At 41.2% G+C, this 17014-nt stretch overlaps 1 protein-coding gene across 1 annotated transcript; it reads right to left on the bottom strand.

Annotated features, from left to right (window-relative positions):
* Positions 1 to 525: 525 nt before the first annotated feature.
* LOC109794493 (glycolate oxidase 1) lies at positions 526 to 14984 on the bottom strand. The gene is made up of 11 exons (XM_083068860.1): positions 14819 to 14984; positions 4786 to 4910; positions 3642 to 3688; positions 3372 to 3449; positions 2697 to 2821; positions 2298 to 2364; positions 2113 to 2175; positions 1961 to 2030; positions 1751 to 1851; positions 1327 to 1431; positions 526 to 1004 (listed from the first exon to the last, which is right to left on the bottom strand). Exons 1-11 carry the CDS (start codon positions 14962 to 14964, stop codon positions 822 to 824), a joined length of 1110 nt encoding a protein of 369 aa, XP_082924986.1. The 5' UTR covers positions 14965 to 14984; the 3' UTR covers positions 526 to 821.
* Positions 14985 to 17014: the final 2030 nt, after the last annotated feature.

The following is a 17014-nucleotide window of genomic DNA, read 5'->3' as shown; positions in this document are numbered from 1 at the left end:
TTTTCAAATGAATATAAAATTAAAAAGTGAAAAAGAGAAAAGAATAAGATATTTAAAAAAAATGAAGTCAATTTTTTTGTAAAATGCATTTAAAAAATCAAATTATAGCATTTTTTTCTTGACATCTACTAAATAGTATAACATTTCAAAATTAACAATATTCTAAATAAATTATTATAATTACGGGTAAAAAGTTTAACATTTCCAAGTTTTAATGTTTTCTAATATCCTAATAGATATGTTCTTGAAGAATGAACTAAATCAATTATATAATTAATTCTTGGAATAAAAGATATCTCTCAATAAAAATTATTAAACAATAAATATGTAATTTTTTATACAAATCATAAATATATAATTTATTATGAGGCCTAAGACAAGTGCTTATATGGCCTTGTATGTTACATAGCCTGGACATGGATCACAAGAACTATGATCAAGATTGAAACAGGACAATTGATTCAAGGTTGCTGAGCTTTCGAGTAAAAGGTAAATAATGGAGATATATGATCATAAAACTTCTGCTTATGCTTTGAAGAAAATATATTTTATTGGCAATCATGTTTCAATGGTTTACCAAATCCCAGCACCAAGTGCAATGAAATGAGTCCAGGTAGAAAGTAGAAACTTTTTTCCTTACAGTGAACAAAGTAGCAATACTAACGGATAACTCACACATAGCTCATTTAAGCAACAAAATTTTCTATTGAAGCATGAAACAAGAACAAAGTTTATTTTAAAATGCCTACTAATATCAAGTTCTTGATGTGAAACCTCTCAGTTTCCAACCATATAAGTGAACGAGCTGGAGTCCTGCAATCTCATAACTTGGCAATTCTTGGGCGATCCCATTCTGTGACAACATGGTCACTAGTTATCTCCTTGAGTGAACGGCAACCACTTAGTGCCATAGTTAATTCAAACTCATCATGAAGCATTTGAAGTACTTTTCTTACACCAGCCTCACCATCTGCAGCCAATGAGAATACCACAGGTCTACCAATCTGAAATTTCAGATCAAAGGCAAAACATATAAAAGCAGGAATGTGGGGCTACCTAGATTATTTAGATCATTTGTCTCTAATGAAACACAAATAAACCACTGAAATAGAAAAGCATATTCCAAAGTTTCAGTGGCATTTGTGGCATATTCATATTTTAAGGAAATTTCTTAGATCAGGATCATATGCTTCTCTGTGGAGCTTAGGAATTATATCTCTATGATGCACATATGCTTCACTAAGGCAAATAAGCACACACAATCACACATATTGAAGTTAAGCATTCGACAGTTTAATTAATGTAATAAAATTTCCATATACTTACAAATACACCAGACGCTCCAAGAGCTAGTGCTTTAAAAACGTCTGTCCCTCGACGAATTCCACCATCCAAAAAAACTGGAACTCTTCCTTGTGCAGCTTTAACTACCTATTTATTCAAGGCAAGCAACCAATATTTCCATTATGTAAACAAATTTAAAGAGGTCATCATTCAATAGGATACCAAAAAATTTAAATAAGGAAAATGCAATGATTAAGACTGAGGAAATAGACAATGAAAAAGAATTTTGCAAATTTTCAACTATAACAGCTTTAAAGTTTTAATGCATAATGCATTATGAACTTAAACAAAGAATGAGCAAGACTTTAGTTGATTAGTTCCACTGGCAAGAATGATAGCAATAGAAGCGGTTGATTTCTATTTAAATTAATAAATAAAAATTCCAAAAATGATTAGGATGCAGTACCTCTTCCAAAGCCATAATAGTTGCAGGGACATAATCAAGTTGACGAGCCCCGTGATTGGAAACAATGATTCCAGCAGCTCCAACTTGTACGGCTATCCTTGCTACATTATTAGCATAAGATATGGGCTTAGATTCAATATTGAGAAAACAATTCTAATAAAGATAAAATGGACATAGAAACAACAGATCGTATATGTTTGATAGGCTTACTATCTTCAGCAGTAAGTACACCCTTTACTAGAATTGGCAATGAAGTGATTGTTTGAAGCCATTTGATATCCTGAAATAAGATTTACCATGGTATTACTTCCGCATTCAGTGACACAGATTAGAAAACTGTATCTGTGAAAGATCTATATCACCTTCCAGTTGAGTGATCGATCAACTTGTCCAGCAACATAATAGGCAAGACCAGAGTCACTAGTCTGCAATGTAATTCCAAAGAGCAAATAGCAGAGTAACAACAATAAGATGACCAATGATGAAAAAACCCACCTGATTACAAAATTTCATACCAATAATGGAAAATAGCAATGTAATCACATACCTTGTCCATCTTTCCAAGATCCAAACCTTCAAAATTCTTCAATAACAGATTTGGTGGCAATGTAAATCTGTAAAATACCCCATCAAACAAGCAAGTAATATGTATCTTAAAGTAGGAGATTTATCAATTCAACCATGATTACCCATGTAAAGTTTAATGGAAAGACTTTCTAATGAAATTTTCAAAGAGAAAATAAGCTATACACTGACTGATAAGTGACAATATAAATTAATTTACAATATCGTCCAATTACAAACTACCATGTATTCTAAGTTTGTTGATTTTTAAAACAAATAATTAAAAAATTATACTAATAATGATTTTTGATTGATGGATTGTGTAAAAGTGTTTTAAACTATAACTACATGACCATTAAACTCATTCCAAATGGTTACCAACCTGTTTTTGATGTCAGCCTCCCTTCGACCAAGAATTGGAGTGTCCACAGTAAGGGCAATTGCCTTGAAACCAGCTCTTTCAGCTCTTCTCACAAGCTGAGCAGCCACATTTCTGTCTTTAAGCACCTGAAAGAAGAAAAGAACGGTAACGTATTAGGTATTAATAAAAGATTCTGGAGGAAATTATAAATGATTTGTGAAAACTATAAGATCTTTTCTGGCAAAAAAAACTGGAAATAAAATGCAATACATTGCCCTGTGGCAGTATGCAGGAATCAACCATTAATTTGTCAAACTCATTAAATCATTGATAAAAGTGCAACCAAAAAACAGTGTAACAAAAAAAATGATAATGATAATTCATAAAAGTTATTTCCTGTTTTATACTATGTTATTGTATTCAAGGGATAGACTCGTAACACACATCACAGAAAACAGAACTACAGAAAGAAGAAATAAGGGCAAGATACTCACGTAGAAAAATCATTGGAAACAAATGCAAGTGTGCAACCAAAAAAATTACAATGACAAATCATAAAAATTGATTTCCTGTTTTATCTAAATTTTATGAAAATGTTTCATTGTCAAGAAAATTTTCTAGTTTTCAAGGGTGAGACTTTTAACACATTAGAGATAAGAGAACTATGGAAAGAAAAAATGAGGGTAATTTACACACATAGAGTTGGAAAAAACGAATGCCATGACCCGTTGAAGCAACTTCCTCAATACTGGAAGTAGCCGATGTGGATAGTGTCTGTGACAAAAAAAAAATTATTCAAATTATAATTTGCAAGAAAGTAAATAAGTAAAACAAATGAATGTAGATATGTAGGTTTATACCATTTCATATTGGTGTAAAAATAATAATAAAACTACCAAGGAAAAAATATAGTTCTTGTTTTGGAAATAAAACCAAAGCAGATGACAAATATGGTGAATGTCAAACCAAGATTGTTCCAGCAGCTGATGCTGCTCTAGCCGTAGCAAATTCTCCTGCACAAAAGTTGCATAATTTGTTTTACTTTAAATCTTTTTTTCATCTGTAATAAGAAATAAACTTCAATTACAAATATATTAAAAATCCGGCAGCTCTGCATTAAAAAAATCCACAATGTTAAATGTTTAATTCTATGAATTTTACATTTTATTTAGTATATTTTTTTTTTGTTACGATATTTTATATGGTATACAAATAACAAACACAATAGTCAGATAATGTCAATATTGGAGCAATCTTCTCTATAAAACACAAATGAATGGAACAAATTTTCTAGAAGCTCCTAAGTTTTCTGTTTCATTTGATAACACTAGGTTTCTTGATTTAGTCCTTCATTGCAAACATTTTAGAAAACATTATAGAAACGAATACACGATAATAACTCGCTTGAATTTTACTCCGAAATGGAAATATGAAATAGACCGGGATTTTTCTAATAAATTCATTTGTTTCATATGGATTTTAATCTTGTTTAAGAAATGATGACAAGAATTATTATTTTTTTTATAAGAAATGAATATTTTTGTCTTTTTGTTTTTTTCTCTCGTATCTTTCTTCTCTCACTTTCTTCTTTACCTCATTTTTTTCTCTCTATTTCTTTCTTCTTCTTTTTTCTCTCCATCTTGCTCTAATTTTCTCCCTCTCTCCTTTTTCTTATTATCATGCATTCACGTCTCTTGCTTTTCTCTCTCTTTCTCCTTGTAAAAATATCAATAACTTTCCATGAATTATTAAATATTTAAATTTATTTTTAACTTAAATATTTAAAAATTGACTATTATGTATTTCATAAAATTTAATGTTAAAATCATATTATCCCTACCCAAAACAAAGCATTTAAAATTGAAGAAGTTTGAATTACTTTATCTAAACAAAATATTTAGTAAATAAAAGAAATTTAAATCAAAGTAATCCAAAATTAAAGAATCTCAAATTCTCTTAATGTTACTTTTTTTTTTATCAATTGTATTTATTATGCACTTAATTTTAGATATACTATGATATTCCATACTTACAGATTAAATTTTATTTTTCAGTCCCTCAAATTTTTTTTTTGATGTTATGATACCACAGTTGGAGTTTGATAACGTACCTTGAGGATGAGCCATCTTATGGAAGGATGTTGGAGCAATCATAATAGGCATTGATATTTTGAAGCCCAGTATTGTTGTAGTCAAGTCTACCTTGCTAACATCAACAAGAATACGGGGACGGAATCTGTTTGAAGTTAATTGTACCTGTCTAAGGGCACACTCCTTTTCTTCTGGGTGAAAGGGGACCGAATAAGAGCTCCAACGATATCTCCAAGGGATGGGGGAGGTACCTGCAAAGGGTACTCCGACGCTCAAGTCAGTATATGCACGAATATCTAGGGTAAAAATGAACAGTGACATACCTCGTTATGTGTGACCTATTTATAGTGCCTGACGTGGGCCTGAGCATTGTGGGCTTTTTCAGGTGTTTACTAAATTAGGTAATACGATGTTAATTACTTACTTACTAACTTAACCATGCGCTTACCTGCTAATCATAATTAATAACCGCTCTTCACCTATCGGTACGGTATTTCGCCGATCCGATAGGTAAAGGAATGGGGCGCTATTATTAATTGGGTTGATCAACAGTAGTCTAACTATCCTGCCCTACGGGGGACTCTCCGGCTCGGTCTTATGCCGAGCCGTTAGTAACATTCGTCCCGGACGTTGGCTGGACCGATGTTTCCGACATCATGGCGTGGGTGTCTGACAGAACGGCACGTGTTGGTCAACGTGACCGATAGGGACCTTCCGGTACACAAGCCCCCCAGCCTTGAGGAGGGAAGCGACGCAAAGGGTTAATTGTTCCGATTGGGATACGATGAAAGGTTCAGGAATGTGAGGGGTTATGATTAAAGTGCCTCTCTGATGCGTAGCTGACAAGCATTAATTTCTCTGGTGCATAACTGACAGACATTAATTACGCGTGAGGGGTTACAACTGCTGATGGGATGTCAAGGGTCGCCATCATTGTGCGTGGAATGGCGCATGCTAGGGTTCGCATTAAGTGTGGAACGCCAAAGGTTGTGTCAGTTGGGCTTAGGTGGAGCATACGAGGGGATGCGTATTGAGGATCGTTGGATTAAATTGATCCAACGGTTTCCCAAGGCTGCGACGTTTGAATGTGTAACATGCAGGGTCTATAAATAGGCATGAAGAGGGGGCTCCACATACGTGCACAATCATTATCTCCGGATCCGAATTAGTAAATCAGCATTCGAGCATTCGTCGAAGGAAGATCTGAAGTTTAGCATTCAGGTACGTAATGGCAAATTTAAATATTGTTCATGTCGACTCCTCCGGTGACGAAGGGGAATCGAGACGGAGAATATCTCCGGTCCGGGATGCTGCCTCAGCTTCGGCCTCTAATGGAGATCGCACCGAGTCCTTTTCTGGATCTGAGCAGGCCCAGAGCGTTAGTGGAAGTGGTTCCGCCTCGGCTATAGGTTCTGATGACCGTCCAAGTGGGGGTGGGGGTTCATCAAGAAGCTTTCCTCCCGTATCGACGCCTGGATTTTCATGGGTACACGGGGAAGTTGGTAGTGTGTACTCCCGGTATACGACCAAGAAATCACTTGTTAACTTCGTATCGGCAATGAAATTTTTAAACTTTCCCGAAGACGAGGAGCCGTCTGCTATCTTTTTCCAGCCATGCCGAGGTGATGGGGTTCCTAATCCGGATTTTGTTTATCTAGACCAGGGGTCGTCCAAATACCCGTTCTTTTATGTGTATGACTATATGTTTCGGGATTTGAAGATATCCCTCCCCTTTGATAAATATTTCTCGGGTATACTTCGTCTTCTGAACGTGGCGCCTTCTCAAGTCCATCCCAACACCTGGGCAGCAATGCAAGGATTTAGACGGTTGTGCTTAGCACTTGGCCTCCAACCTACTCCACATTTATTTTTATATTACTACTCCTCTCGGCCGACGAAGAAGGCGAAGTGGTTGTCATTGATTCGGCACAGTGATTGCTTGCTTCAGCCATTCACCACTTCTTACAAAAAATTTAAAGTGGGTTTTATAAAGGTAATGATTCGACCCGAGACGGGGAATAAATACTTTTTTGACGATGAGGGGAACTCGGTCTTTCCCTTGTATTGGACCCGAAGGCCGAGAAAGTACGATACCGTATCGAAATCCCGAATGTCGCCGGAGGAAAGGCAGAGCTTGGATATTTTGGAGAAATTGCCACGGCCATTACCGTGTCGTCCCCTGGTCCGATTATTCGAATCGGCCAACGTCACCGAGGAACTAATCGGTATAGTAACTCTTGTTTGTTTAAATTCCTGCGTCACCATTGATTTTGACTAATGATGTGCAGGTATTATGGCGAACTTTGACCATGACTTGAATATCCGCAATCTGATCGGGAGCCGAGTGGCAGGGGTCACAGGAAACAAGACCCCGACCGAGACGCGTGCAGGTGGGAATCAACCGGCTCCACGACAGGGCGGAGCGGGGCAACCCACCAATCCCAAGAAAGGGGGCAAGGGTTCCTCTCGGCAGCCCGAAAAAAGAAAGCCTACTGAAGGGAGGGCTGTGGAGGAGAGCCGCCAAGCCAAGCAGCAGCGGCTAGCCAATCCCAATGCCCCGGAGAGCTTGGTTGGGCCAAACTTCTTGGCCAGTAATGTGAACGCGCAGGATTTCCTAAGCCAAGACTTGACTTCTGAGGCTGGGCAGGCAGTTCTGGGCCGGATGAGTTCGGCGCAGAAGTGGAACTTCTTCTGTGAGTTCCAAGTTCGGGCTGTGGCTTTGGCTCAAAGCATCGTCATGGAACCGAATGGGGAGGCTGATGGACTTCGCCGTCAACTAGCTGAGCAGGAGAAGTCGCTGCGAGAGACGCTGACGGCGTTGACCGATGCTCAGACGTCTAACGGCAAGTTCCAGGCCGAGGTTGACCGCCGAGGGCGTATGGTTGACGATCTCACCTTAAAGGTCCAGCGATTAGAGACGTCTTTGAAGAATGAAACTGAGAGGGCTACCCTGCTTCAGAAGGAACTGGAGGCCGAGAAAATATCTTTTGGTTCCTTCAGGGAAAAGGCTCGCGACAAGCTCCTGTCCCAGCATGAGGCTGGCTTTGCCCAAGCTGCTCGGCAAGCTAGCTACTTTGGTGACTTCCCCCCTGACTTTCAGCTGTATATGACGAAGGACTTCTTTCAGGGGAAGTTGGTGGACTTAAGCTCGATTCCGCCGGATCAAGAGGCCGATGCTGAGGCCCCAGAGCGGCCCGCTAGGCCGAATGAGGAGGAAACGGCTTACGAGGAGCCCGCTGCCGAGGATGATGCGAACCAGGGAGAGCCTGAGGTCGTGTCTTGAGATTTTTATTTTGTAATGCTGGGCCGATAGCGCCCCCCCCCCCCTTGCATGTACTTCTAGGCCTATTAGGGCCTTTTGAATGAAATTTAAATTCTCGCAATTTTTGGGTAATTCTGTTAAATCCGTAACCGAAAGACTTCTCGCGAAGGAAGACGTAATTATTTATTTAAGCCACGTCCTTGGCCGAGAGACTTCTCGGGAGGGAAGACTTGTAATTAAATTTAAGCCACATCCTTGGCCGAGAGACTTCTCGGGAGGGAAGACTTGTAATTAAATTTAAGCCACATCCTTGGCCGAGAGACTTCTCGGGAGGGAAGACTTGTAATTAAATTTAAGCCACATCCTTGGCCGAGAGACTTCTCGGGAGGGAAGACTTGTAATTAAATTTAAGCCACATCCTTGGCCGAGAGACTTCTCGGGAGGGAAGACTTGTAATTAAATTTAAGCCACATCCTTGGCCGAGAGACGTCTCGGGAGGGAAGACTTGTAATTAAATTTAAGCCACATCCTTGGCCGAGAGACTTCTCGGGAGGGAAGACTTGTAGAAATAAGTGGAGATAATTAAGTGGGAGATGTATTTTCATTGATAAGAAGGTGCCTCGTTAAAAACCTTGCTAATCAAAAACCTCTTTTCACATTTTTACAAGAGGGAAAAAGATCAGTCAAGGAAAAGAGTGCACCGCGATATAATTACATAGTTCGAGTATTACAAATTCGAATTTAACTGTAGTATGTCTTTAGGTGGGTAGAATTCCATGTTCTTGGAATAACCTTGCCGGACAGCTCTTCTAGCTTGTAGGCCCCATTGTGGAGTGCGTGTCGTATCCGGAATGGTCCATCCCAATTGGCAGAGAGCTTTCCTTCAGAAGAGTTACGCCTGGCTGCCCCCGTTGCACGCCACACAAGGTCGCCCTCGTGAAAAGTTCTTGGCTTTAGATTGGAATTAAAGCGCCGAGTCATTCGCTGTTTGCATGCCTCGGCCACCACCCGTGCCTTGTCCCGCACTTCCTCGAGGACATCGAGTTCGGCTCGGAGTGCGTCGTCGTTAGATTCCTCCTGAAAGCTTTGTCGCCGGAAAGATGGTTCTCCAACCTCAACCGGGATCATCGCATCAGTGTCGTATGTGAGGCGGAAGGGTGTTTCTCTATTAGTGGATTGTGGTGTACACCGGTACGCCCAGAGAACCTCTGGCAATTCATCGGCCCACACTCCTTTTGCCGAGCCGAGTCTTCTTTTTAATTCAATCAGGATAACCTTGTTGGCTGCTTCGGCTTGGCCGTTTGACTGAGGGTGCTCCACCGATGTAAATCTGTGCCGAATGCCAAGGTTTTCGAGGAATGAGTTGAACTTTTTGTCTGTAAATTGTAAGTCGTTATCGGAGATGATGGCATATGGGATGCCAAAACGAGTGATGATGTTCTTCCATACAAACTTTTGGACGTTAGCAGCGGAGATGCAGGCGAGCGGCTCGGCCTCAATCCACTTTGTGAAGTAATCTACTGCCACGAGGAGGAACTTAACCTGTCCCTTTGCCACAGGGAACGGGCCAAGTACGTCAATGCCCCATAAGGCAAACGGCCATGGAGAGCTGATGCTGTGCAGCTCGGCGGCGGAGGCATGGATGAGGTTTCCATGTCGCTGACATTGTATGCAACGTTTGACGAACTCAGCGCAATCCCCTTTCAGAGTTGGCCAATAATAACCAGCTCGTGACACTTTTGCAGCTAGGGTACGGCCTCCGGAATGGGACCCACAGATACCTTCATGAACTTCCCGCATCACATAATCCGCCTGCGAGTTATCAATGCATTTGAGCAACGGAGTGGAGAATGCTCGCCTGTAGAGGTCGTTAGCCACTATGGAGTACCGAGCGGCCTGAGTGCGAAGCTTTTTTGCCTCCTTCGGATCGGTGGGCAACTCTTGTTGGAGGATATAGTTCCAAATAGGAGTCATCCAGTTCGGTGTGTCAGTATCGGCCGCCATGCACTCAATCGCCACACTTGGGGCAGGGATTTCCAGGTGAATGGTTGTTCTCAACTGTCCTGGTTTTCGACTACTAGCAAGCCGAGCCAACTGATCGGCTCGTTCGTTGGTGCTCCTGGGAACGTGTCGGATTTGTACGTCAGTGAACTCCTCTTTGAGCTTCTGGAAGAGGTGGTAATACTGCAACAAATTAGCGTCCTTAATTTGAAAATTGTCGTTGACCTGTTCGGCCACGATCTTTGAATCGGTACAGCATACGACCCTTGTCACACCCATCTCGGCTGCTAGTCTCATATCGGCCAGCAGCGCTTCGTACTCGGCTTGGTTATTAGATGCCCGAAAACCGAACCGGAGCGACTGTTCGACCGTGATGCCCGAAGGGCTGGCTAGAATTATTCCCGCTCCGCTTCCCTGGGCACTGGATGAGCCGTCGACATGCATTGTCCACGGCTCGTCGTGAAAACTACCTGCTGGGGTAAGCTCATTGACGAAGTCGGCCAAATGCTGTGATTTGATGGGTCCTCTCGGCTCGAACGATATGTCAAACTCTGAGAGTTCGACCGACCAGGCCATCATCCTGCCAGCGATTCCCGGTTTACGAAGAACTTTCGCAATCGGGCAGTCGGTTCGGACAACCACCCTATGACTCTGGAAGTATTGCCTGAGCCTGCGAGCCGTGTAGACGAGCGCTAGAGCTACCTTTTCAATTAACTGGTAACGCTTCTCGGCTTCTTGCAGTGTTCGACTGGTGAAGTATATCGGCCTTTGATCCCTCTGTTCCTGTATTAAGACAGCGCTGACCGAATGTCCTGACACGGCAAGGTAAATGACCATGTCGGTGCCGGCAGTAGGTTTGGACAGTATGGGAGGTGAACTAAGGCGATGCTTAAACTGTTGGAACGCTTCTTCACATTCATGAGTCCATGTAAATTGCTTTGCTTTCTTCAGCAGGGCGAGGATAGGTTGAGATATCTCGGCAAGCCGGGGAAGGAACCGTGAAAGCGAAGTTAGCCGCCCTGCCAACTTTTGTACATCTTTGAGAGTGGTGGGGCTCTTCATCTCCAGTATGGCTTGGCATTTGTCTGGGTTTGCCTCGATGCCCCGGCTAGACAACATGAATCCCAAGAATTTTCCACCTGGTACACCGAACACACATTTTTCGGGGTTCAGCCTCATTTGGTGTTGTCTGAGCGCTTGGAATACCTCGGCCAGGTGGCGTACATGGGCAGAAACTTCATCAGATTTGACGACCATGTCATCAACATACACTTCGAGGCACTGACCAATCTGACTCTGGAAAATTTTATTCATCAGGCGCTGGTACGTGGCACCGGCGTTCTTCAGACCGAACGGCATTACACGGTAGCAATAGTTGGCTGTCTCGGTGATGAATGCTGTTTTGTCTTCATCGTGAGGGTGCATGCGAATTTGGTTATACCCCGAATACGCGTCTAAGAAGGATAGGAAACGGTGGCCAAACGCCCCATCTACGAGACGATCAATATTGGGCAACGGGTAGGCGTCTTTCGGGCAAGCTTTATTCAAGTTCGTGTAATCGGTACACATACGCCATTTCCCGTTCGGCTTTCGGACCATGACCACATTAGCCAACCACGTCGTGTAGTGGATCTCTCGTATAAACTGTGCTTCTAATAATTTGGCTACCTCAGCATCGATTGCCGCCTTCTTCTCCTCTCCAGTCTTCCGACGCCGCTGGGCGATCGGCCTTGCCTCCCTACTAATTGAGAGCTTATGGCACAAAAACTCTGGATCGATACCCGGCATATCGGAGGGGTGCCATGCAAATAGATCTCGGTTATCAAGTATTACCTGTCCGATGGCTGCTTTCTCGTTCCGTCAGAACAGTTCCCAAATAAGTCAGTTGGGTATCAAGGGTTCCAACTTGGAGTGGTTGCCTTTCTTCAATAGGCTCGACCCTTTCGTCATGCCCGATTCGGGGGTCGAGGTCTATGGAGGACTGTTGGGTTACCGAGTGGACTTTCTGTGGCTCTTTGATCGTTTCGTCTTGCACTTTCGGTAGCCGCAAGCTGGCAAAGTAGCATTCGCGTGCAGTTTTTTGATCGGCGTGTACCGTGATAACCCGTCCCGACTGTGCCGGAAACTTCATAGCTAAATGAGGAGTAGACACAATTGCTCCGAGCCGATTCAGGGATGGCCGACCGAGCAGAATGTTATAGGAGGTGCTCGCATGAACAACCACGTATTTAACCGAGATGTCTCGGTATTCCGCCCCTTCGAACCCAAATCGTGTTGATAACTTGATATATCCTTTTGTTTTGACTCGTTCACCAGAGAATCCCACCAAAGGTTCATCGTAAGGGACCAGTTCGGACTCTGGAATTCCCAACTGCTTGAACGTGTTCCAATATAGTATGTCCGCTGAACTTCCTTGGTCAACCAATGTCTTACTGACGATGCAATTGTGAATTTCAACGCTGATCACCATCGGATCGTCCTGATCTGGGTCGATTCCCTTGAAGTCGGCCTCGGTGAAGGTAATGGTTGGCAGACGGCAACGATTTGTTTCCACGGCATGCACATGTCGGACAGCTCGCAGGTGTCTTCGTTGTGCCGACGAAGATGAGCCCCCGCCAGCAAAACCGCCAGCAATGGTGTTAATAACTCGCCGTGGCTGTGTTGCTTGCTGTTCTTCATGCCTATCCCGTGACCGACTGCGCTCTCTATACGAGCGCGTTTCTGCTCTGCGGTGTTCGGAATGGTCACGTCTCTGTGATTGTTCGCCGTGTCGGGGCCGGTCGGGACGGTTCACAAAACCTTGCAACTGTCCTTGCTTGATCAAATCTTCAATTTTGTCTTTCAAGGCTGAACATTCGTCAGTTGAATGCCCACGATTGCGGTGAAATCTGCAGGATTTGGTTGTGTCGGCTCGGGGAGGGGTCGATGCTCTCTTTGGGATAGTCAGCACTTCTGAAGCCAATGCTTGTTCTAGTACTGCTGACCGGCTGGTGTTCAGTGGTGTGTACTGTGTATACTTCGGACCACGGGGTGGCCGCTCGCGGGGTACGAGTTCTTTTGGACGACCGCGAAAATTGTTTTCTATTGGCTTTTCTGTCTTGCTCACCACTTCTGCTCTGGCCTGGTTGCGAAACTCGGCTAGTTCTTCCATCTGCATATACTTGTCGGCCCTGCGCCGAAGGTCATCCATGTTTGCCGGTGGCTTTTTACAAATACTGTTGGCGAAGGGACCCGGCTTCAACGCGGTGGTTAGATGGTGTAAGGCGACGGCTGGGTTGAGGTCCCTGATCTCTAATGCCGCTTTGTTGAATCGGCTCATGAACGCCCGGAGAGACTCTTTTTTCTCCTGGCGGATGCTCACTAGTGATAGAGAAGTCAACTGGTGTGGTCGGCTTGTAGCGAACTGGATGGTAAACTGAGAGGCTAAGGTGCCGAATGAGTCGATCGAATTGGCCGGGAGCCGAGTGAACCAGCTCAACGCTCGTCCTTTTAGCGACGTCGGGAAAATTCGGCACAGGGCGGCGTCATCGGTGGTGCTTAATGTGACCTGAGTCAAGAACACGTCAACATGTTCATCTGGATCGGTGGTTCCGTCGTACTTGTCGAGAGACAAGGACTTCCAATTGTCAAGGAGGGCGGACTGCATGATATTGGGTGTAAAGGGATGTCGGTGTGATCCTGCCGGCATGGGCTGTATTGGTCGGCTGGCCGAGGCGTGGACGGCAGGGGCAACAGAAGTATAAGGGACCGAGGTGTGCTGGCCATGCGAATGGAACGACCCTTGAGTGTGGGTTGTCTCGGAGGGCTTCCATGTAGGATCGTGGTATTGGTTCTTGAGGGTGGCATTTTCCGCCCGTAGCGCAGCCATTTCGGCCGCATCTCTCTCCCGCTGTTGCTTCATAGCGGCCATCTCCTCTTTCATCTGTCGCATCATACTGTTCAAGTTTGTCTCTTCCGTCGTCTCGGCTCCTGACTGATGCTCGTCCTCGGACTGGTGTTCTTCAACGTTATTCTTTCTCGTCTTCACCATTCTTTCAATAATAATCTCGGAATAGCTCTCGGTTCGGCCCCACGGTGGGCGCCAAAATGTACTTGTCTAAGGGCACACTCCTTTTCTTCTGGGTGAAAGGGGACCGAATAAGAGCTCCAACGATATCTCCAAGGGATGGGGGAGGTACCTGCAAAGGGTACTCCGACGCTCAAGTCAGTATATGCACGAATATCTAGGGTAAAAATGAACAGTGACATACCTCGTTATGTGTGACCTATTTATAGTGCCTGACGTGGGCCTGAGCATTGTGGGCTTTTTCAGGTGTTTACTAAATTAGGTAATACGATGTTAATTACTTACTTACTAACTTAACCATGCGCTTACCTGCTAATCATAATTAATAACCGCTCTTCACCTATCGGTACGGTATTTCGCCGATCCGATAGGTAAAGGAATGGGGCGCTATTATTAATTGGGTTGATCAACAGTAGTCTAACTATCCTGCCCTACGGGGGACTCTCCGGCTCGGTCTTATGCCGAGCCGTTAGTAACATTCGTCCCGGACGTTGACTGGACCGATGTTTCCGACATCATAGCGTAGGTTTCTGACAGAACGGCACGTGTTGGTCAACGTGACCGATAGGGACCTTCCGGTACATTAACCAAATAGATATTGAGAACAAAAAGGAAGCATATATAAGTTGCAATCCTTAAAAATCAAAGGAAAGGTGAATGAAAAAAAAGGAGAGATCATAGAACAGGTAAATGGAGGTGTTGATTCCTGGGAAAAGTAAATTACAGAATCCTCGAGAATGCATTTCGATTCTCTTTCAAAGTCCACTCATCCTCTGCCCCTGCTGCGAAGAAGTCATAAACCATCTTTGGCAATTTTTCCTTTGCAAGGGCCTCATACTCGCTAACATTAGTCACCATTTCCATCTTCATATCAATAATGCAAGCAAGTGTGTGTATATATTTGGAATTCCGTGACTCCATTCAAAACACTATAATTCGTTACTACCGTCAGGCTTACGTCCTATCGTTCAGTGAACCACACTTCTCCACGTCATCATATTGTTATATCAGGGACGGTTCTAAGTTATACACAGTTGGGCACTTGCCCCAACTAGTATTTAACATATATACAATTTTTTTATCTAAAAAGATAATATATTTAAAAAAAATCATATTCTAATAAAATATATATATATATATATATATTTAAATTATCATATGTATAAAATATAGATTTGGAAAAGATGTTTATTTATTTTATGTTTGTTAAACTTTTGAAAGAGATTAATTTTCTTATGTAATAAAGAATACTCCTTAATAATAAATCAATTTTTTAAAGTTTAATTATAATATATATATATATATATATTTTAATACTCACATATATAATGTAATATATTAGAAAAATAATTTTTGATAAAATAAGATTTACAGTATGCATGTTTATCTTTTGTGTTTTCTATTTATTGTATACGTTGATTAAAAAAATTATAATCAAAAAAAGCAAAAAATTTATGTTCCATTTAAAATTATTATTATAAAATATATTTTAAAATAAATTATCATCTAAAAATATATATTAGATATTAAAAACATGTTTATATCATAAATAAATTAAACTTGATTTTTAAAAAATTTAACATATTTATTTTTGTACTATTCGCGTCAAGGCGTCGAGCTTAAGCTCGGCACTAAAGCACTGAACGACATCGGATAGACGCTATGTGACATCAACCAAAGCAAAGGCCCACTATCTATCGGGTCGCGACCAATCCCAGGCTCGGATTAACCTTACCCTCGCCTAAGAGGAAAACCCTAATTCACACCAAGGTACGTGCACTATATATATGAGACGATTACACTATCAAAAACTAACTCTAGCATCGGAGTCTCTTTTGCAGGTACCACCCCATCTCGGAGCTGCCGACGTACCCAGCGAAGAAGGCTCGCCAATCTTCCCCAGTAGATCGTCCCTCTCGACCGATCTTAGGTAAGAACAATTTTTAATAGTGTTAAATTATTATAAAGTTGGTCTTTAAGATTGTAATTCTAGCCAAACATTTTAAAAAAATATTTATGATAGATAAATAAGTCATACTTATAATAAATATTTTTAAAGAAAGCAATGTTCAAACCTACTAAATTGTGATAAAATTTAATCTAACCTAATTTATTTTCATCTTTAATTAATTGTAATAGTAAATATAAAAACTTGTAAAAAATAATCATGATATACATTTATGCCTTTAAAATTATATATAAAATTTTTAATACTATAAATATATGAATAAGTATTGCCCCCACTATCTAAAATTTCTGGATCCGTCACTATCCAAGAATTTTACATTTGAGGATAATAATATATTAAGTATATACTATTTAACATATTTAATTTTAATTAATATAAAATTTCACTTCACGCTTAAACTCTAATAAATATGAGCTTATATGTATTTAGCTATGATTTTTTTTAGTTTTTCTAATTTTTGTTAATTCTTATTTTTTATTGACTAATTTTTTCTTAGGCTTAAATATGTTTTTAGTCCCTCAAATTTAGGGTAAATCTGTTTTTGGTCTCTCAAATTTAAAATTATTGTTTTTAGTCCCTATAATTTCAAAAAATCTTATTTTAGTCTTTATATTCAAATTTTGTTAAGAAATTTATCAAACATTATTGCATAAAATCTACCTATTCGTGTCCCTATTAGCAAAAATATCACATTAAATCCAAGTGATATTGCATAACTGTCTTAATTAGTCACTTTCAAATATGTTATTGGTGACTTAAGGGACTAAAACAAGATTTTTGAAAATTACAGGGACTAAAAAAAATAGTGTTAAATTTGAGGGACAAAAAACAAATTTGTCTTAAATTTGAGGGACTAAAAACATATTTAAGCCTTTTTTCTTATTATTATATTTTAGTCTCTTTTTAACTCATTTTTATTACTAACCGTGTTTTTTTTTTTGTGTAATATTT

This window comes from Cajanus cajan, chromosome 2, assembly GCF_000230855.2.
Source record: "Cajanus cajan strain Asha chromosome 2, NIPB_CcT2T_4, whole genome shotgun sequence".
Taxonomy (NCBI): domain Eukaryota; kingdom Viridiplantae; phylum Streptophyta; class Magnoliopsida; order Fabales; family Fabaceae; genus Cajanus; species Cajanus cajan.
The sequence above is the reverse complement of the archived record's forward strand: the minus strand, read 5'-3'. Positions and strand labels throughout refer to the sequence as shown.

Coding starts and splice junctions, on each gene's coding strand:
- LOC109794493 (XM_083068860.1), bottom strand. CDS start 14,964: ATGAAGATGGAAATGGTGACTAATGTTAGCGAGTATGAGGCCCTTGCA. Junction 2,176..2,297: donor ATCTTGGAAAGATGGACAAG/GTATGTGATTAC, acceptor ATTACATTGCAG/ACTAGTGACTCTGGTCTTGC. Junction 2,031..2,112: donor ATCGATCACTCAACTGGAAG/GTGATATAGATC, acceptor ATCTTATTTCAG/GATATCAAATGGCTTCAAAC.